The sequence below is a fragment of the Microtus pennsylvanicus genome, chromosome 13 (assembly GCF_037038515.1).
Source record: "Microtus pennsylvanicus isolate mMicPen1 chromosome 13, mMicPen1.hap1, whole genome shotgun sequence".
NCBI lineage: Eukaryota > Metazoa > Chordata > Mammalia > Rodentia > Cricetidae > Microtus > Microtus pennsylvanicus.
Window position 1 is genome coordinate 26,331,844 of NC_134591.1, and position 22,350 is coordinate 26,354,193.

General features: G+C 41.1%; 5 protein-coding genes across 5 annotated transcripts in view; all 5 read right to left on the reverse strand.

Moving 5' to 3' along the window:
- Window positions 1-946: 946 nt before the first annotated feature.
- On the reverse strand, window positions 947-1,519 carry LOC142833619 (interferon alpha-12-like). Its single transcript, XM_075945190.1, has one exon. It carries the CDS (start codon window positions 1,517-1,519, stop codon window positions 947-949), a length of 573 nt encoding a protein of 190 aa, XP_075801305.1.
- A 5,248-nt stretch (window positions 1,520-6,767) lies between these two features.
- On the reverse strand, window positions 6,768-7,340 carry LOC142833618 (interferon alpha-12-like). The gene has a single exon (XM_075945189.1). It carries the CDS (start codon window positions 7,338-7,340, stop codon window positions 6,768-6,770), a length of 573 nt encoding a protein of 190 aa, XP_075801304.1.
- Window positions 7,341-12,079: 4,739 nt separating this feature from the next.
- On the reverse strand, window positions 12,080-12,649 carry LOC142833611 (interferon alpha-12-like). Its single transcript, XM_075945181.1, has one exon. The coding sequence runs from the start codon at window positions 12,647-12,649 to the stop codon at window positions 12,080-12,082; it is 570 nt and encodes a 189-aa protein (XP_075801296.1).
- Window positions 12,650-17,151: 4,502 nt separating this feature from the next.
- LOC142833620 (interferon alpha-12-like) lies at window positions 17,152-17,724 on the reverse strand. Its single transcript, XM_075945191.1, has one exon. It carries the CDS (start codon window positions 17,722-17,724, stop codon window positions 17,152-17,154), a length of 573 nt encoding a protein of 190 aa, XP_075801306.1.
- A 4,508-nt stretch (window positions 17,725-22,232) lies between these two features.
- The window catches only part of LOC142833616 (interferon alpha-9-like), a 573-nt gene continuing 455 nt past the window's right edge, over window positions 22,233-22,350 (reverse strand). Inside the window, exon 1 of the mRNA XM_075945187.1 lies at window positions 22,233-22,350. This exon is cut by the window's right edge and continues 455 nt beyond it. Coding sequence (XP_075801302.1) covers window positions 22,233-22,350 — 118 coding nt within the window.

Here is a 22,350-nt window from a genome sequence, read left to right on the forward strand (position 1 = left end):
CCTGCCTCAACCTCCTGCCCTGCTCTCAGTAGTAGAATACGCTGTGGATTTTAAATAAAAATAAACCCTTTCCATCCACATGTTGCTTTAGGTCATGATACTTTTTCACAGCAATAGAGGCCTCCTCCAAGACATGGCTAATGCCCGTAAGTTCAGTGTTTCTCAGTGATTATAGGAAGAGTCCTCGTTTGTTCTGTGCTATATTTTATTTTGACTTTATGATCTCACTCGTATTTGTATCGAAATGAGTTTATCTGGTGGAAGTTGAGAGTCAAATGTTAGTGATCAGAGGGAAGTGCAGTCTAGGAAGAGTTGGTCCAGAGGACAAAGGCACAGCTCGACACAAACAAGATGTTCTGACGTGCTTATGCACATGCTGCTGCCTACACACACTGAGCACTGCTCTACAATAGAGAGAAGGAAGATTTCCCCATTGATAAACGAGGACTATATGATGATCGGATTCACTCACCTCTTACGTCTACGCAGTGCACATTGCTTTCAGTATTATTTCCTACTGAGTCCACATAGGTAATATTCATGGTGACACAATGAGTTTAAAACCATCAAAAACTTTCTTCAAAGATCTAATGGCTGACAAATAAGATCAAACATGTATAATAAAAAATTTATTGACTAGAGGATATAAATGAACAATATTGGTTTGATACATTAAAGAAAATATAAAATTGATAGTATTATAAGGTAATTAAAATTATGTAAATAGTAAAAGAAGCATAAAAACCAATATAAATAAATAAATAAAACATTTGAATGAATAAACAAATGCCCTTACAAATAAATATAATAGAATCTAACATTATGGAAAATATGCAGGCAAACATAATCATTGACGTCAAAGGAAAAGAGATCTTGGGGAAGACAATCTTTCCAGTGAGGTTCAGGGTCCTAGTCCAGGGAAGTCCTCTCCTCTTTGGCTCAGGACTTACTCCTTCTCCTCACTCAATCTTGACAGCAACTTGGCTGAGGAAGACAGGGCTCTCCAGACTTCTGCTCTCACCACCTCCCAGGCACAGGGACTGTGTTTCTTCTCTCTCAGGTAGACAGTGATGCTGTGGAAGTATTTCCTCACAGCCACCAGGGAGTCTTCCTGGCTCAGGGGAGGTTCCTGCACCCCCACCTGCTGCATCAGACAGTCCTGCAGGTCCTTGAGCTGTTGGTGGAGGCCAGTGCAGAATGTGTCTAGGAGGGTTGTCTCCCAAGCAGCAGATGAGTTCTCTGAGCTGAAGAGGATGAGGACCTGCTGGGTCAGCTCCTGCAGGACAGGGTTGGCTTGAGCCTTCTGGGTCTTCTGGGCATTCACCTTCTCCAGAGGGAATGCAAAGTCCTTTCTGTCCTTGAGGCAGGAGAGAGGGGAGAGTCTCCTCATTTGTGCCAGGAGTGTCAAGGCTCCCTTGTTCCTGAGGTTATGAGTCTGAGGCAGGTCACATCCCAGAGAGCAGGTTGACCAGTAGCTCATCAGCACCAGGGCCATCAGGAAAGCACAGGGTCTGGCCATTGTGGATGTTGCAGATGCTGTTGGTCCTCTGGGCTCTTGGTCTTGAACCTTCCCCTCTAGGTTCTCTAAAGAGTATCCTGTGTGCATGTGTCTTAAATAAGAGAAGGCTCTAGTTTCCATTTTCTGAATGGCCTTGCCTTGATTCCCAATTCTCTTTTCCCTTCTTATAATCATTCTGTGACTATTTCTGGGCATTTTTCTCAACCATTTTGGTTTTCATTATTGCTTTCACTTTCACTGCTCATCTTAACAAAGTCATTTAACAAGTTTCTATTAAATGAAGACATTAACTTTTACAGTATTGATATCTATATGTAAATATATGAAAGTTACTCATCTAATACAAAGGATGAAAATAATTTCATCCATAGTTGTACTTAGAACCTATTGAGTGCTTCTGTTTCAGCATTGCACACCACATACTTGTGTGCTTGTTTGGCTTCTCAGCACCCACGTGAAGGCCAGACACAGAAGCACATACCTGTAATGCTGAAACTTTGGAGTAGACACAGAGAAGACTCTAGAGCTTTAGGCCAGCCAATCTAACTGCATTGATGAAGCTTGAATGAGAGAATTTGTCACAGAAGGAAAGCAGGGCTTTCCTGAGGTAGCAACTGGCCATTGACTATGGCCTAACACACATGAACACTCACATGAAATGCAAACATACAAAAGCAATAAAGAAATCAAATGTAACTGAGAAAGAAGTGCCCAGACAGAAGCAAAGAATGAATGCAAGAAAGACAAGAGAATAGGGAAGCAAGTTATTGGCATTAAAAGATGGAAATTGGGCTTTTAATGGTTGGGAGGCTTTTGATGACTGCTTCTATTTCCTTGGCGTATATGAGTCTATTTAAATAGTTTATCTGGTCTGGATTTAATTTTGGTATGTGTTACCTATCCAGAAAATTGTCCATCTCTTTTAAATTTTCCAATGTTGCAGAGTGCGAGTTTCAAAGTATGACCTAATGATTCTCTGAGTTTCTTTCATGTCTGTTTTATGCTCCACTTTTCATTTCTGATTTTGTTAATTTGGATATTCTCTCTCTGTCTTTTGGTTAGTTGGGATAGGGTTTGTCTATATTGTTGAATATCTCTAATAACCAACTCATTATTTCATTGATTTTATGTATTGTTCTCTTTGTTTCTATTTTACTGATTTCAGCCTTTAATTTGATTATTTTTTGTCATCTAGTCCTCCTGGTTGAATTTTGGTTTTAGAGCTTTCAAGTGTGCTGTTAAGTGGCCAGTGTGAGATTTTTCCATATTCTTTATGTAGACACTTTCTTAGCACTGCTTTTGTAGTGTCCCATAAGTTTGGGGATGTTGTGCTTTCATTTTTATTGAATTTTAGGAAGTCATTCATTTCTTCCTTTATTTCTTCCTTGACCCAATGACGAGTCAGTTGGACATTGTTTAATTTCCATGAGTTTGTGGGCTTTCTGCAATTAGTGTTATTGTTGAATTCTAACTTTAAGCCACGGTGATCTGCTAAGATACATGTGGTTGTTTCAAGTTTTTTGTATCCATTGATGTTTGCTTTGTTACAGAGTATGTAGTTAATTTTAGAGAAGGTTCCAGGAGGGGCTGAGAAGAAGTTGTGTTCCCTTTGTTTGGATAGAATGTGATAGAGATGTCTGTTAAGTCTATTTGAGTCGTGACATCTGTTATTTCCTTTATATCTCCGTTAAGTTTTTGTCTTGCATACCTTTCCATTGGTGAGAGTGGGGTGTTGGGGTTTCACAATATTAGTGTATAGGGTTTGATGTATAATTTAAGTTTCAGTAATAATTCTTTTACAAGAGGGAGTACCCTTATATTGGGGGCGTAGATATTTAGAATTGTGACTTCAATTTGTTGGATTTTTCCTGTGACAAATATCAAATATCCTTCTCCTTCTCTTTTGATTAATTTTAGTTCAATGTTTATTTTTGGCTATTAGAATAGCTACACAGGCTTGTTTCTTAAGTCCATTTGCTTAAATAATCATTTTCCAAACCTTTACTCCAAGGTAATGTCTGTCTTTGAGGTGTGTTTCTTGTATGCAGCAGAAGGATGGGTTCTGTTTTATTTATTCTGTTAACCTGTGTCTTTTATAGGTGAATTGAGTCCATTGATATTAAGAGATATTAATGACTAGTAATTGTTCTTCTGTCATATTTTATTTTTGTGGTGGTGATGGTGGTGGTGGTGGTAGTGTTTGTGTGTTTCCCTAGTGTGGGATTTCCTTCTTTTGCTGTGATTACTATTGATAAATAAGGAAACTGATTTGGGCCTATAGCAGAGCTATTGGGAATAGAACTGGGTGGGGAAAACTAAGCTAAATGCTGAGAGAAAAGAGGTGGAATCAGAGAAAAGCCACTGGAGACAAATGTGCTAAAACTTTGCTGGTAGGTCAGTACCTAGTGGTGATGCACAGATTAATGGAGATGGGTTAAATTGTGTGTAAGAGTTAGCCCACAAGAAACTAGAGCTAATGATTCAAGCAGTGATTTAAATGATACAGTTTCTGTGTGGATATTTTGGTTCTGGGCAGCTAGGAGAAACAAGCAGCCTCCTTCTACATTTTCCTTCTTTGGTGTTTGCTGATGTGAGGTTATCTGTTGCCTGTGTTGTTATGAGTACAGCTAACTTCCTTGGGTTTCAGTTTTCCTTCTAGTACTTTCTGTAGGGCTGCATTTGTGGATAGGCATTGTCTAAATCTGCTTTTGTCAACCACAATATCTTGTTCTCTCCATCTATGGTGATTGAGAGCTTTCCTGGGAATAGTAGTCTGGGTTGGCATCTGTGGTCTCTTAGTGTATGCAGAAAGTCTGTTTAAGACTTTCTGGCTTTTAGATTTTCCATTGAGAAGTCAGGTGTAATTCTGATAGGTCTGCCTTTATATGTTACTTGGCCTTTTTCCTTTGCAGCTCTTAGTATTCTTTCTTTATTCTGTATGTTTAGTGTTTTAATTATTGTATGGAAAGGGGACTTTTTGTCAAGTCTATTTGGTAATCTGTAATCTATTTGTACCTTCATAGGCATATTTTTCTTGAGGTTGGGAAAGTTTTCTTCTATTCTTTTATTGAATATATTTTCTGTGCCTTTGAGCTGGAATTCTTCTCCTTCTATTCCTATTATTCTTAGGTTTGGTCTTTTCATGATGTCTGAGTTTTCCTGGATGTTTATTGTTAGGAATTTTTCAGCTTTAATGTTTTCTTTGACTGGTGACTCTGTTTTCTCTATTGTACCTTCAATGCTTGAGATGTTCTCTTCCATCTCTTGCATTCTGTTGGCTATGCTTGCATCTGCAGTACCTGGTCATTTATTCAGATTTTCCATTCCCCAAATTCCCACAGTTTGTGTTTTCTTTATTGCCACTATTTGAATTTTTAAGTCTTGGATACCTTCCTTCCCTTGTTTGCTTGGCTTTCCTTAATGGAATTACTGATTTCTTCCATTTTATTCTGTCTTTTCCTCCATTTCTCTATGGTAATTTTTCATTTCCTCTTTAGGGGCATCTATTATCTTCATAAAGTTATTTTTAAGTTCAGTTTCTTCTGGTGAATCTGCATTGGGATGTTTAGCTTTTGCTGTTGTAGAACCCTAGTTTCTTGTGTTGTCATATTGCTCTTTATGTTGTTGAATGTTGTCTACCCATCTCATCCTCCAATCAGTATACGTGGGGTCTGTAGTTCCAGTACTCACTCTTCCTCTAGGTGCAGTTGGAACCTTTGGTTCTGGTGGTTGCTGTCTCTCCAGGTGCAGGTGGGACTGGCGGGTCCATGTGTTACTGGTGGAGTGGGAGATGGTGGGAGAGAGATGGTCCTGCTGTTTGGTTTCTGGGGGTGCTGTAGATGGTGGAGGGGCTGAGGCTAGAGTCTAGAGAACAAAACTCTCCAGACAAGATACCAAACACTTATCTGTCCCTCCAGGTGCAGGTCGGCCCAGTGGGTTTGGTGGTTCCTGGTGAAGTGTGGGATAGTTGGTGGGAGAGGGTGTTGCTGCCTAGTCTCTGTTGGCGCTGTATATGGATGAGGAGCATGGGATAGATAGATAGATAGATAGATAGATAGATAGATAGATAGATAGATAGATCCGCCTGGAAAGTTGAAATAGACAAGATCACCTGACAAAATTGGGAGCATGGGAATGGGGGAAAAGGATGGAAGGGAAAGAGGAGGAAAGAAGGGGAGGGGCAAGGAGAACTTGAGGAAATGGTATAGTCGAGATGGTACAAAGACAGAGATGAGAGCAAGGAAAGAGATATCTTGATTGAGGGAGCCATTATGGGGTTAGCAAGAAACCTGGCTCTAGAGAAACTCTCAGGAATCCACAAGGAAGACCCCAGCTAAGACCCTAAGCAACAGAAAGGAGTAGCCTGAGATGGTCTTGTCCTGTAGTCAGACAGATGAATATCTTAAATGTCAACATAGAACCTTCATCCAGCAACTGAGGGAAACAGGGGCAGAGACCCGCTTCAGAGCAGTGGACTGAGCTCCCAAAGTCCAGTTGAAGAGTGGGAGGAATGAGAATATGAGTAAAGAGATCAAGACCATGATGGGGACACCCACTGAAACAGTCTATCTGAGCTAATGGGAGCTCACTAACACCAGCTGGACTGGGAAGGAACAAGCATAGGACAAAACTAGTCCCTCTGAATGTGATTGACAGTTGCATGGCTGGGCCAGACTGAGGGGCCGAAAAGTGACACCAGGATTTATCCCTACTGCTTGCATTGGCTTTTTGAGAACCTCTCTTTGTATGGATACCCTGCTCAGCCTAGATATAGTAGGTAGGGCCTTGAGCCTTCCCCAAAGCAATGTGTCTTAGGCACTATGAGGAGAGGATGGAGGTGGGATGAGGGGTGGTGTAGAGGGAATGGGAGGAGGGGAGGGAATGGGAACTTGGATTGGTATGTATAATGAAAAAGATAGTTTATTTTCTCTCTTAAAAAAGATGAACAGGTAAACTCAGATTGATTAAGTAATAATTTATAGAAAATACAAATATATACCAAACTATATTACAAAATATGCTTCATTATATAAATAGTAAATAAATATATAAACAAACAAATAAATGAATAGATCAGAGTAGGTGGAAAACAAGTGCCTTTCCAGATAGACAGGATGATTGTTCATTGCTCCTAAAATGTCAGGGCAGGTTGACTGAATTCCTGAGTGAGAATTTTGAGATTGCAGTGTCTAAGCAGTGAGGTGTACTGTCCTAGTCCAGGATAGTCCTCTCCACTCTGGTTCAGGACTTACTCCTTCTCCTCACTCAATCTTGACAGCAACTTGGCTAAGGAAGACAGGGCTCTCCAGACTTCTGCTCTCACCACCTCCCAGGCACAGGGGCTGTGTTTCTTCTCTCTCAGGTAGACAGTGATCCTGTGGAAGTATTTCCTCACACCCACCAGGGAGTCTTCCTGGCTCAGGGGAGGTTCCTGCACCCCCACCTGCTGCATCAGACAGGCCTGCAGGTCCTTGAGCTGCTGGTGGAGGCCAGTGCAGAATGTGTCTAGGAGGGTTGTCTCCCAAGCAGCAGATGAGTTCTCTGAGCTGAAGAGGATGAGGACCTGCTGGGTCAGCTCCTGCAGGACAGGGATGGCTTGAGCCTTCTGGATCTGCTGGGCATCCACCTTCTCCATAGGGAATGCAAAGTCCTTTCTGTCCTTGAGGCAGGAGAGAGGGGAGAGTCTCCTCATTTGTGCCAGGAGTGTCAAGGCTCCCTTGTTCCTGAGGTTATGAGTCTGAGGCAGGTCGCATCCCAGAGAGCAGGTTGACCAGTAGCTCATCAGCACCAGGGCCATCAGGAAAGCACAGGGTCTGGCCATTGTGGATGTTGCAGATGCTGTTGGTCCTCTGGGCTGTTGGTCCTGAACCTTCCCCTCTAGGTTCTCTGAAGACCCTGCTGTGTGCATGTGTCTTAAATAAGAGAAAGCACTAGTTTCCATTTTCTGAATGATCTCCCATTATCTTCCCACATCCTTTTCACTTTCTTTAAGTCATTCTCTGCTTGTGTCTGTTCTCTTTTTAGACATTTTTGTTTTCAGTACTGCTCCTATTTTCACTGCTTCCTCCAAGGAATCTACTTTAGAGTTTCTTTCTAAATGTTATTATCCTTTACTATTTGTAACTCAGATATACCTTACATGTATGAAATTATTCACACGTGAAGAATGAAAAGTTTCATCTAATAATTGTACTGAAAAAAATCTTAACTAATGGTGCAATTGAATTCTGTGGGTCACTTTTATTTCTTGAAATAGTAATTTAAACTGTAATGCAAATTTTGTTACCAAGTGTTTTTCTAAGTGTATACTAATGACCTTTGATGCAAAATAGTACACATCAAAATTTTATATATGCTGATTGAAAGTTAAAAATTGAGGCATATTTCATGTTTTGCCTACATCTATGGGAGGCCTGCCCATTTCTGATGAGAAATGGAGGACAAGAGGATGTGAGGATGGGTTCGGAGGTAGTTGGAAGGGAGAACCTGAGAGGAAAAGAGGCAGGGGCAAATGCAGGCTGGGTGTAAAATAAATAGTTTTAAAAGTGGAGTCATAGCTGGGCGATGGTGGCACACACCTTTAATCCCAGCACTTGGGAGGCAGAGGCAGGTGGATCTCTGTGAGTTCGAGACCAGCCTGGTCTACAAGAGCTAGTTCCAGGACAGGCTCCAAAGCCACAGAGAAACCCTGTCTCAAAAAAAAGAAAAAAGAAGAAAAAATAAAAGTGGAGTCATTTTATTCTAGTTGTCTTAATTTAGTATAATTTTAATTTATATAAAAGACAATTTCTTTGTGTATATTTTTCATTTATTTAATGGTTGTCCAAGGGTCATAGAGACCCAATCAGTAAAGGGCTTCCTGACGAAGGCTGACAAATTGATGTTGATCCCTGAAACCCATGATGGGAGTGGAAAACTCATTCCTAAAAGTTGTCTTCACACTCCACATGCTTGCTGTTGCAAGAAATTTCCAACTCCTATTCTCTCTCTCTCTCTCTCTCTCTCTCTCTCTCTCTCTCTCTCTCACACACACACACACACACACACACACACACACACACGCACGCACACACAACTAAACCCACACACCTGTATGTACACACACTGTCATAAAGTTCATCATATAAAGTTCTGAAAGTTTCAGCCTTATTCTTTGCACTGCTCCATCTCTGTCCCTATGGTTTACAGGACGCTGTCTCAGCCTGTGCGTTTCTTTAGCTGTAAGTGCTCCAGAAGAGCTCTCATCAGGTGAAGAACAGGTGTGTTGCTGCTATTGTAACTTACACGGAAAAGGAGCTTCTCTGTCATTTCTCTCTTTCTCTAACTATCTCTCTAACTCTCTCACTCTGTCTTTCTCTTTCTTCTCCCTCCTTCCATTTCCCTCCCTCCCTCACCCTCCATATCTTCCTCTCTCTCATGACCAGCTTTTTTTTTTTTTGCAATGAGGTTGTGCTTCACAGTTCCTTCATAGTCAGATCATAGCAGGATCTCCCTGCTGTCCGCCTTTACTGCATTGAGTGTTCTTGGACCAATAACAGTTACATTACATTTAATGCAGTTTTTTCCCCTGGTGTGTATGGGTTTGGAGAATCTGAAGCCAGCTGCAGGAATTTGTCCATGTGCTCGTGGTTTATTCAGTGTTCGAGTCTACTCACACTCCTTGCTGCACAGTGGCACGGTGTCCTCGGTTCTCTTACTTTACCCCACTCCCTGAGGGTGCTCACCATATTTTGATGACTTCAGTGCTCACACACAATGTTTGCTTGGTTTTCAGCATCACAAATCCTAGAAGGTCGCTGCTCTGATTTTAGAGGATTCACTAGCAAGGATCTTGTTTTCAGCAGTGACCACGCTGCCATGGGTCAGAGTGTCAAGGAGCCCCAGATGTAAATAGAATAAGACCCCGTGGTCTGTAGGGATGTGTCAACATTCCAGTTTGTCCTGAGGACATTTCTAAAGATAAGGATTTGTTGTTTGTCCAAAAATTATTTTAGTGGTCAATATTTAATTGCTGAGTGCTTGCTATGACTGAAGTTATTAGGTGGAAATACAGAGCAGAGGACACAGACCACAGTGCCTTGATTGGCTGTGAGTTATCTGGAAGTTTTGATCACAGATATTTACCCACTTTGACTATAGTAGTAAAATGAAAAGACACTACCTCTGTCTTTGTCCAGGTGAAACCTCAACAGCGGAGAGCTTTGAGGTGGTCTATCAGACAGAAGCGCTTCAGTGCTGCCAATTTTCATAATTTCCCATTTAATTTTTCCATTGTGATGTTGGCTTCATGGTGGATGTCATTTCTTTTGGATTTTCATTGCATTGAATGCTTTGTTTCTTTTTTTCAGTTTCCTAGAGAGAAGATACCGACGTTGCTTTGTGGAACTGAACTGAAATTGTGATGTCATTTGAGAGCAAAATAAAAAAAGGAAATCAGGACATCAAAATGGGGAAACAATAGCACCAATGTTAACAAAGTTTTAATTGAAAGTTCGACGGCCATAAAATGAAATAATTTTACATAAAACTGAGTGCAATTTTGAAAGTGATCAAGAGTCAATGCAATCCCAAAACTTCAATAATTTCCTTCTCGACAACATCCGTCTTCACACACTATGGAAACAGGAAGCTGTAGGTAGCAGGACTTTAGGAGAAGAGCAATGGCCGTGGTGTCTCCGTGTCTGGTTTCTTACCTCACTCTACTCCTCACAGAGGACAAGCACATTTCTCTGTCCTCCAGAGAATCTTCCTCTTGCAATAGACGGCTGCACACAGACACGCACAAGTGGTCAATGGACAGAGAACAGGTGACTGGGACATGGTGAGTCTGGCTTTCCTGGATCACGAGCGTCAGCGGTCATTACACAGAGCTCAGAGGAAGATGACAACGCCCAGAGACAGTTGATGACTGCAGCCAATCAGTGGTGTTGGCGCAATGGAGCAGTCGACTGTCCCTACTGAGAGCAGCTGTGAGTGCAGGCACAAAGTCTGAATATGATCAAGACAGACAGGACTCCAGTTTAAAGCAGGGACGATGTCAGGAAATCCCACCCCTAGCTGAGGAACTGTTTACTACAACTGATGGGGGAGGGAGAATCACTTGTCCTCAGTAATGGGAGCCCGGAGAAGCTGACAATTTTCCACTGGATTCCAGTGTACCCATGCACAACTGGCAACAGTAAGCAAACCTTGGGTTAAAAAATACTAATAACAAATGAAATTGGGAGTGATTAGGATTGTCTATTTTAAAGGAATTTGTCTTCCCTTGTTAGATTTATTCCAAAGGAGGTTTTTTGATGATATTATGAGTGTAGTTTTCTCTGGATCATTTTAATGTCAACTTGACACCATATGGGGTCATGTAGGAAGAAGGAATCTTATTAGGGAAGTCTCTATAGATTCACTCTGTACACAAGTTTATAAGTTATATTACTAACTGATTACTGTTATAGGATCATTTAGCTCACTGGGGGTGATCCCTGCACTGGGCAGGTGATGTTGAACAGCAAAAAAGTAGGCTGAGCAGGCCATGAATCAAGTCAGTTGGCAGTCCTCCTCCACGATTTCTATACCAACCAACACCTTACTTCACGTTCCTGCCCTGTTCAAGTTCCTGCCCAACTTTCTCTCAGTAATGGAATACAATGTGAATTTAAACCAAAATAAACACTTTCCAACCCCACATTGCTTTAGGTCATGATACTCTCTCACAGCAATAGAAGCCTTCTCCAAGACAGGGCTGATGCCCAATATTTCAGTGTTCTCAGTGGTTATAGGAAGAGTCCTCATTAGTTGCTATTTTATTTTGGTTTTAGGATCTCACTCATATTTCAATCAAAATGAGTTAATCTGATAGAGGTGGAGAGCCAAATGTTAATTATCAGACGACAGAGAAATCAGAGTGAGGTTCATTCTAGGAATAGTTGGTCAAGAAGACAAAGGCACTGCGTGACTCAGTCGAGGAGTTTGGGATTCCTTCTGCTGCTGGCTACACAGACCAAGGAGTGCTATATAATACAGGGAAGGAAGTTTTCACCATCAACAAACAGGAACTATGAGATGGTTGTATCAACTCACCTCTTAAGTCTATGAGGCCCATATTGCTTTCAGTGTTATTTCTATTGAGTCCATGTATGCAATATTTATGATGACAAAATGAGTTTAAAAACATCAAATTTTTTTCAAAGATTTAATGGCTAGCAAATAAGAACAAACATGTATAATCAAAAATTTATTGGATAAAAGAAATAAATTAAAAATATAGGTTTTATACATTAATGAACATATAAAATTTGGCGATGGAATAAAACAGTTACAATCATGTAAATAGGAAAACATGCAGAAAAGCTAATAAATAAATAGACAATAAATAAATAAAACATACTAACAAATAAACAAATGTCCTTACAAACAAATAAAATAGAACCTAATATTATGGAAAATATACAGACAAATTGAATCAATGATTTCAAAATCAAAGATATCGTGGGGAAGGCAAAATCTGTCCAGTGAGGTGCAGGGTCCTAGTCCAGGAGAGTCCTCTCCACTCTGGCTCAGGACTCACTCCTCCTCACTCAATCTTGACAGCAACTTGGCTGAGGAAGACAGGGCTCTCCAGACTTCTGCTCTCACCACCTCCCACGCACAGGAGCTGTGTTTCTTCTCTCTCAGGTAGGCAGTGATCCTGTGGAAGTATTTCCTCACAGCCACCAGGGAGTCTTCCTGGCTCAGGGGAGGTTCCTGTATCCCCACCTGCTGCATCAGACAGGCCTGCAGGTCCTTGAGCTGCTGGTGGAGGCCAGTGCAGAATGTGTCTAGGAGGGTTGTCTCCCAAGCAGCAGATGAGTTCTCTGAGCTGAAGAGGATGAGGACCTGCTGGGTCAGCTCCTGCAGGACAGGGATGGCTTGAGTCTTCTGGATCTGCTGGGCATACACCTTCTCTAGAGGGAATGCAAAGTCCTTTCTGTCCTTGAGGCAGGAGAGAGGGGAGAGTCTCCTCATTTGTGCCAGGAGTGTCAAGGCTCCCTTGTTCCTGTGGTTATGAGTCTGAGGTAGGTCGCATCCCAGAGAGCAGGTTGACCAGTAGTTCATCAGCACCAGGGCCATCAGGAAAGCACAGGGTCTGGCCATTGTGGATGTTGCAGATGCTGTTGGTCCTCTGGGCTGTTGATTCTGAACCTTCCCCTCTAGGTTCTCTGAAGACCCTGCTGCATGCATGTCTTAAATAAGAGAAAGCACTAGTTTTCATTTTGTGAATGATCTCCCATTATCTTCCCACATCCTTTTCACTTTCTTTAAGTCATTCTCTGCTTGTGTCTTTCCTCTTTTTAGACATTTTTATTTGCATCATTGCTTCCCTTTTCAATGCTCCGCCAATAAAATGTTTTGAGTTTATTCCTAAAAGATATTGTCTTGGACCATATATAGCACAGATACTCCTTACATGTATGAAATTAGTCACATGTATAGACTGAAAAGTTTCATCCAATAATTGCAATGAAAGAATCTGAAATTTAATGATGCAATTGAATTCTGGGTATAATTTTTATTTCTTAAATACACATTACAATATTTAAATTGTAATGTAAATTTTGCTGCAAATTATTTTTCTAAGTTTATACTAATGATATTTGATGCAACCGTGCAGGTCAACATCTTATATATTGTAATTAAACATTAAAAATTTGAGTCACTTTCAATGTTTTGCGTATATCCAAGTCAGCACTGTCCACGTCTGAATAGAGAGGGAGGAGGAGTGGATATCGGGTGGCTTCGAAGGGCATGAGAAACTGGGAAAGGAGGGAAGGGAAACTGCCGTCCAGAGGGACAATGAATAAACGACTTTAAAAGTGGAATCGTTTTATTCTAGTTGTCTTAATTTAGTTTAATGTTAATTTTTATGAAAGACTAAATTTGTTTTTTATGGTATATTGGGTATTTATTTAATGACTATCCACGGATCCATATGGCACAATGGTAAAGAGCTTCTTGAAGAAGGCTGGAAAATTGATGTTTATTCCATGAGCCAGTGGTGGGCGTGGAAAACCAGTTCTTGGAAGTTGTCCTCTCGGTCCACGTGCTTCCTGTTGCAAGAAATTCCTGGATCCCACTCTCTCTCTCTTTCTCTGTCTCTTTCACACACACACACACACACACACACACACACACACACACACACACACACACCAGACACATGCACCTTTATGTATACAAGGTGTTATAAAAGTTTATCAAATAGAGTTTTGTTCTAAATATTTCAGCCTTATTCTTTGCACTGCTCCATCTCTGTCCCTATGATTTACACGACACTGTCTCGGGCTGTGGGTTCTGTAGCTGGTTAGTGCTCCAGAAGAGCTCATCCGGTGAAAACAGGTGGGGTTTTGTTGTGTTGCCGCCATTGTGATTTATACAGTCTGATCTCTCTCTCTCTCACCCTCTCCCTCTCACTCCCCCTCTCTCATGAACAAGTTTTTTTTTTGTTTTTTTTTTTTTAGGTCACGGGGTTATTCTTTGCACTTTCTTCAAAGTCAGGATCACTGTAGATATCTCCAACTGTCCATCATTAGAGCACCGATTGTTCTCTGATCAATAACAGTTACGCCTATATTGAGTGCAGTTTATTTTTCCTGGTGTGTATGAGTTTAGAGACTCTGAGGCCAGCTGCTGCTGTTTCCCCAAGCGCCTGTGACTTATTCAGTGGTGTTCGACTCTACTCACATTCCCTGCTGCACAGTGGCACAGGGTCCTCAGTCCTCTTCCTGTACCCCACTCCCTGAGGGTGCTCACCATACCTTGATGATGTCAGCTCTCACACACAATGTGTTGTTTGCTTAGTTTTCAGCATCACAAATCCTAGAAGGTCGCTGCTCTGATTTTAGAGGATTCACTAGCAAGGATCTTGTTTTCAGCAGTGACCACGTTGCCATGGGTCAGAGTGTCAAGGAGCCCCAGATGTTAATAGCAGAAGACTCTGTGGTCTGTAGGGATGTGTCAACATTCCAGTTTGTCCTGAGGACATTTCTAAAGATAAGGATTTGTTGTTTGTCCAAAAATTATTTTAGTGGTCAATATTTAATTCCTGAGTGCTTGCTATGACTGAAGTTATTAGGTGGAAATACAGAGCAGAGGATACAGACCACAGTGCCTTGATTGGGTTTGAGTTATCTGGAAGTTTTGATCGCAGATATTCAATTCACCCAGTTTAACTTTAGTAGTAAAGTGAAAAGACACCACCTCTGTCTCTGTCCAGTTGAAACCTCAACAGCGGAGAGCTTTGAGGTGGTCTATCAGACAGAAGAGCTTCAGTGCTGCCAATTTTCAGAATTTCTCATTTAATTTTTCCATTGTGATGTTGGCTTCATGGTGGATGTCATTTCTTTTGGATTTTCATTGCATTGAATGTTTTGTTTCTTTTTTTCAGTTTCCTAGAGAGAAGATACTGACGTTGCTTTGTGGAACGGAACTGAAATTGTGATGTCATTTGAGAACAAAATAAAAAAAGGAAATCAGGCCATCAAAATGGGGAAACAATAGCAAAAATGTTAACAAAGTTTTAATTGAAAGTTCAACGGTCATAAAATGAAATAATTTTACATAAAACTGCATGCAATTTTGAAAGCGATCAAGAGTCAATGCAATCCCAAAACTTCAATAATTTCCTTCTCGACAACATCAGTCTTCACACACTATGGAAACAGGAAGCTGTAGGTAGCAGGACTTTAGGAGGAGAGCAATGGCCGTGGTGTCTCCATGTCTGGTTTCTTACTTCACTCTACTCCTCACAGAGGACAGGCGCATCTCTCCGTCCTCCAGAGAACCTTCCTCTTGCAATAGACGGCTGCACACAGACACGCACAAGTGGTCAATGGACAGAGAACAGGAGACTGAGACATGGTCAGTCTGGCTTTCCTGGATCACGAGGGTCAGCGGTCATCACACAGAGCTCAGAGGAAGATGACAACGCCGAAACAGTTGATGACTGCAGCCAATCAGTGGTGTGGGCGCAATGGAGCAGTCGCCTGTACCTGCTGATAGCAGCTGTGACTGCATGCACGAAGTCTGAATATGACCAAGACAGACAGGACTCCAGTTTAAAGCGGGGACGATGTCAGGAAATCCCACCCCTAGCTGAGGAACTGTTTACTACAACTGATGGAGGAGGGAGATTCAGTTCTCCTCAGTAATGGGAGCCCCGAGAAGCTGACAATTTTCCACTGGATTCCAGTGTACCCATGCACAACTGGCAACAGTAAGCAAACCTTGGGTTAAAAAATACTAATAACAAATGAAATTGCGAGCGATTAGGATTGTCTATTTTAAAGGAATTTGTCTTCCCTTTTAGATTTATTCCAAAGGAGGTTTTTTGATGATATTATGAGTGTAGTTTTCTCTGGATCATTTTAATGTCAACTTGACACCATTTGGGGTCATGTAGGAAGAAGGAATCTTATTAGGGAAGTCTCTATAGATTCACTCTGTACACAGGTTTATAAGTTATATTACTAACTGATTACTGTTATAGGATCATTTAGCTCACTGGGGGTGATCCCTGCACTGGGCAGGTGATGTTGAACAGCAAAAAAGCAGGCTGAGCAGGCCATGAATCAAGTCAGTTGGCAGTCCTCCTCCACGATTTCTATACCAACCAACACCTTACTTACTTCAGGTTCCTGCCCTGTTCAAGTTCCTGCCCAACTTTCTCTCAGCAATGGAATACACTGTGAATTTAAACCAAAATAAACCCTTTCCAACCCCACATTGCTTTAGGTCATGATACTCTATCACAGCAATAGAAGCCTTCTCCAAGACAGGGCTGATGCCCAATATTTCATTGTTCTCAGTGGTTATAGGAAGAGTCCTCATTAGTTGCTATTTTATTTTGGTCTTATGATCTCACTCATATTTCAATCAAAATGAGTTAATCTGATAGAGGTGGAGAGCCAAATGTTAATTATCAGACGACAGAGAAATCAGAGTGAGGTTCATTCTAGGAATAGTTGATCAAGAAGACAAAGGCACTGCGTGACTCAGTCGAGGAGTTTGGGATTCCTTCTGCTGCTGGCTACACAGACCAAGGAGTGCTATATAATACAGGGAGGGAGTTTTCACAATCAACAAACAAGAACTATGAGATGGTTGTTTCAACTCACCTCTTAAGTCTATGAGGCCCATATTGCTTTCAGTGTTAATTCTATTGAGTCCATGTATGCAATATTTATGATGACAAAATGAGTTTAAAAACATCAAAATTTTGTCAAAGATTTAATGGTTAGCAAATAAGAACAAACATGTATAATCAAAAATTTATTGGATAAAAGAAATAAAATAAAAATATAGGTTTTATACATTAATGAACATATAAAATTTGGCGATGGAATAAAACAGTTACAATCATGTAAATAGGAAAACATGCAGAAAAGCTAATAAATAAATAGACAATAAATAAATAAAACATACTAACGAATAAACAAATGTCCTTACAAACAAATAAAATAGAACCTAACATTATGGAAAATATACAGACAAATTGAATCAATGATTTCAAAATCAAAGATATCTTGGGGAAGGCAAAATCTGTCCAGTGAGGTGCAGGGTCCTAGTCCAGGAGAGTCCTCTCCAATTTGGCTCAGGACTTACTCCTTCTCCTCACTCAATCTTGACAGCAACTTGGCTGAGGAAGACAGGGCTCTCCAGACTTCTGCTCTCACCACCTCCCAGGCACAAGCACTGTGTTTCTTCTCTCTCAGGTAGGCAGTGATCCTGTGGAAGTATTTCCTCACAGCCACCAGGGAGTCTTCCTGGCTCAGGGGAGATTCCTGCACCCCCACCTGCTGTATCAGACAGGCCTGCAGGTCCTTGAGCTGCTGGTGGAGGCCAGTGCAGAATGTGTCTAGGAGGGTTGTCTCCCAAGCAGCAGATGAGTTCTCTGAGCTGAAGAGGATGAGGACCTGCTGGGTCAGCTCCTGCAGGACAGGGATGGCTTGAGTCTTCTGAATCTGCTGGGTATCCACCTTCTCCAGAGGGAATGCAAAGTCCTTTCTGTCCTTGAGGCAGGAGAGAGGGGAGAGTCTCCTCATTTGTGCCAGGAGTGCCAAGGCTCCCTTGTTCCTGAGGTTATGAGTCTGAGGCAGGTCGCATCCCAGAGAGCAGGTTGACCAGTAGCTCATCAGCACCAGGGCCATCAGGAAAGCACAGGGTCTGGCCATTGTAGATGTTGCAGATGCTGTTGGTCCTCTGGGCTGTTGGTCCTGAACCTTCCCCTCTAGCGTGTCTGAAGACCCTGCTGCGTGCATGTGTCTTAAATAAGAGAAAGCACTAGTTTTCATTTTCTGAATGATCTCCCATTATCTTCCCACATCCTTTTCACTTTCTTTAAGTCATTCTCTGCTTGTGTCTTTCCTCATTTTAGACATTTTTATTTGCATCATTGCTTCCCTTTTCAATGCTCCGCCAATAAAATTTTTTGAGTTTATTCCTAAAAGATACTATCTTGGACCATATATAGCACAGATACTCCTTACATGTATGAAATTAGTCACATGTATAGACTGAAAAGTTTCATCCAATAATTGCAATGAAAGAATCTGAAATTTAATGATGCAATTGAATTCTGGGTATAATTTTTATTTCTTAAATACTCATTACAGTATTTAAATTGTAATGTAAATTTTGCTGCAAATTATTTTTCTAAGTTTATACTAATGATATTTGATGCAACCGTGCAGGTCAACATCTTATATATATTGTAATTAAACGTTAAAAATTTGAGTCATTTTCAATGTTTTGCATATATCCAAGTCAGGGCTGTCCATGTCTGAATAGAGAGGGAGGAGGAGTGGATATCGGGTGGCTTCGAAGGGCATGAGAAACTGGGAGAGGAGGGAAGGGAAACTGCCGTCCAGAGGGACAACGAATAAACGACTTTAAAAGTGGAATCGTTTTATTCTAGTTGTCTTAATTTAGTTTAGTGTTAATTTTTATGAAAGACTAAATTTTTTTATGGTATATTGGGTATTTATTTAATGACTATCCACGGGTCCGCATGGAACAATGGTAAAGAGCTTCTTGATGAAGGCTGGAAAATTGATGTTTATTCCATGAGCCAGTGGTGGGCATGGAAAACCAATTCTTGGAAGTTGTCCTCTCGGTCCACGTTGCTTCCTGTTGCAAGAAATTCCTGGATCCCACTCTCTCTCTCTTTCTCTGTCTCTTTCACACACACACACACACACACACACACACACCAGACACATGCACCTTTATGTATACAAGGTGTTATAAAAGTTTATCAAATACAGTTTTGTTCTAAATATTTCAGCCTTATTCTTTGCACTGCTCCATCTATGTCCCTATGATTTACGGGACACTGTCTCGGGCTGTGGGTCTGTAGCTGTTAGTGCTCCAGAAGAGCTCATCAGGTGAAGAACAGGTGGGGTTTTGTTGTGCTGCCGCCATTGTGATTTATACAGTCTGATCTCTCTCTCTCTCACCCTCTCCCTCTCACTCCCCCTTTCTCATGAACAAGTTTTTTTTTTTTTTTTTTTTTTTTTTTTTTTTTTTTTTTTTTTTTTAGGTCACGGGGTTATTCTTTGCACTTTCTTCAAAGTCAGGATCACTGTAGATATCTCCAACTGTCCATCATTAGAGCACCGATTGTTCTCTGATCAATAACAGTTACGCCTATATTGAGTGCAGTTTTTTTCCTGGTGTTTATGAGTTTAGAGACTCTGAGGCCAGCTGCTGCTGTTTCCCCAAGCGCCTGTGACTTATTCAGTGGTGTTCGACTCTACTCACATTCCCTGCTGCACAGTGGCACAGGGTCCTCAGCCCTCTTCCTGTACCCCACTCCCTGAGGGTGCTCACCATACCTTGATGACTTCAGCGCTCACACACAATGTGTTGTTTGCTTAGTTTTCAGCATCACAAATCCTAGAAGGTCGCTGCTCTGATTTTAGAGGATTCACTAGCAAGGATCTTGTTTTCAGCAGTGACCACGTTGCCATGGGTCAGAGTGTCAAGGATCCCCAGTTGTAAATAGAATAAGACCCCGTGGTCTGTAGGGATGTGTCAACATTCCAGTTTGTCCTGAGGACATTTCTAAAGATAAGGATTTGTTGTTTGTCCAAAAATTATTTTAGTGGTCAATATTTAATTCCTGAGCGCTTGCTATGACTGAAGTTATTAGGTGGAAATACAGAGCAGAGGACACCGGCAGCAGTGCCTCTGATTGGCTGTGAGTTATCTGGAAGTTTTGATCACAGATATTCAATTCACCCAGTTTAACTTTAGTAGTAAAGTGAAAAGACACCACCTCTGTCTCTGTCCAGTTGAAACCTCAACAGCAGAGAGCTTTGAGGTGGTCTATCAGACAGAAGAGCTTCAGTGCCACCAATTTTCAGAATTTCTCATTTAATTTTTCCATTGTGATGTTGGCTTCATGGTGGATGTCATTTCTTTTGGATTTTCATTGCATTGAATGCTTTGTTTCTTTTTTTCAGTTTCCTAGAGAGAAGATACTGACGTTGCTTTGTGGAACTGAACTGAAATTATGATGTCATTTGAGAGCAAAATAAAAAGAGGAAATCCAGGCCATCAAAATGGGGAAACAATAGCAACAATATTAATAAAGTTTTAATTGAAAGTTCAGTGGCCATAAAATAAAACGTTTTTACATAAAACTGAGTGCAGTTTTGAAAGTGATCAAGAGTCAATGTAATTCCAATTAAAACTTCAATAATTTCCTTCTCAGCAACATCCGTCTTCACACACTATGGAAACAGGAAGCTGTAGGTAGCAGGACCGTAGGAGAAGAGCAATGGCTGTGGTGTCTCTGTGCCTGGTTTCTTACCTCACTCTACTCCTCACAGAGGACAAGCGCATCTCTCCGTCCTCCAGAGAACCTTCCTCTTGCAATAGACGGCTGCGCACAAGTGGTCAATGGACCGAGAACAGGTGACTAAGACATGGTGAGTCTAGCTTTCCTGGATCACGAGGGTCAGCGGTCATTACACAAGAGCTCAGAGGAAGATGGCAACGCCCAGAGGCAGTTGATGACTACAGCTAATAAGTGGTGTGGGCGCAATGGAGCAGTTGCCTGTCCCTACTGATAGCAGCTGTGACTGCATGCACAAAGTCTGAATATGATCAAGACAGACAGGACCCCAGTTTAAAGCGGGGAGGATGTCCAGAAATCCATCCCTGAATGAGGAACTTTTTCATAAATGATGGTTGCTTGGTGAGGGTAATTCAATATCCACATTCATGGGATCCCTGAGAGATTGCCATCATCCACTAGATGGCAGTGAACCCATGCACATCTGCCATCAGGGAGCGAACTCAATCTAAAAAAAAAAAAAAAAACCTAAAAACTCAAATGAAATGGAGAGGGATAAGCTGAGAAATTTTTGAGGAATTTTATTTACTTTGTTAGATTTTTTCCAAGGGGTGTTTTTTGATGCCAATTTCAAAGGAGTTTTTCCTGGAAAAGTTAATGTCATCTTGACACCAGCTAGGGTCATGTGGGAAGAAGGACTCTTATTGGGAAGATGTCTCTACAGAAAAATAGATACCCTGTAGACAAGTCTCTAGACCATTTCAATACCTCATGACTGGGATAAGAGCATGCAGCCTACTGCATTTGATCTCACCCCGGGCAGGTGGTCCTCAGCAGCATAGAAAACAGACCGAGCAGTTTCATGAGACGTCAAGACAGTAGGCAGTCCTCTTCCATGGCCTCCGTATCAGCCTTCAGGTTCCTGTCCTGTCCAGGTGCCTGTCAACCCTCTCACTAAGTAATATGCTGTGGATTTAACACTACAATAAACCTTTTCCACCCCAGTTCCTTTAGCTAATGATACTTTAACACAGCTGTAGAGATCATCACCAAGACAGGCTGATAAACAGTGTTTGTGTTTCTCTGTGGTATAAAGGAAGAGTCCTCATTTCTTGTGTGATATATTTTATTCTGGCTTCATGATCTCACTCCTATTTGGAATCCAAATGAATTAATCTGATAGAAGTTGAAAGTCAAACATAAGTGATTACACAGAGAAATCAGAGGGAAGTGCACTCTGGGAAGAGATGGTCAAGAGGACAAAGGCACAATGTGAGACAAATATGTCTTCGCTTCTGTCTGCACAGGCTGCTGGCTATACATTCTGAGGAGTGGTTTATAATGGAGAGAAAAGAGATTTTATCATCGATAAACAAGAACCATGAGATGGTTGTTTCAACTCACCCCTAAGTCTATGAGGTACACATTGCTTTCAGTATTATTTCCTGCTGAGTCCAGATATGTAATATTTATGATGACAGAATTAGTTTAGATACATCAAAAACTTTTCAGATGATCTAATGGCTGACAAAAAGATTGAACATGTATAGTAAAAAAAATTATTGAATAGAGGAAATAAATTAACAATATTGGTATGATACATTAAATAAAATATAATATTCCAAGATATTATAAAATAACCAATATCATGTAAATAGTAAAACAAGCAGACAAACTATAAATAAACAAATAAATATAAAAACAATATATCTAAATGAATAAACAATGTCCTTATAAATGAACACAATGAACTTATATTATGGAACATATACAAATTGAACCAATGATACCAACATAAAATAGACCTAGGGGAAAGCAAACTCTGTGTAGTGAGTTGCAGTGTCCTAGTCCAGGAGAGTCCTCTCCACTTTGGCTCAGGACTTATTCCTTCTCTTCAATCAATCTTGTCAGCGATTTGGCTGAGGAAGACAGGGCTCTCCAGACTTCTGCTCTGACCACCTCCCAGGCACAAGCACTGTGTTTCTTCTCTCTCAGGTAG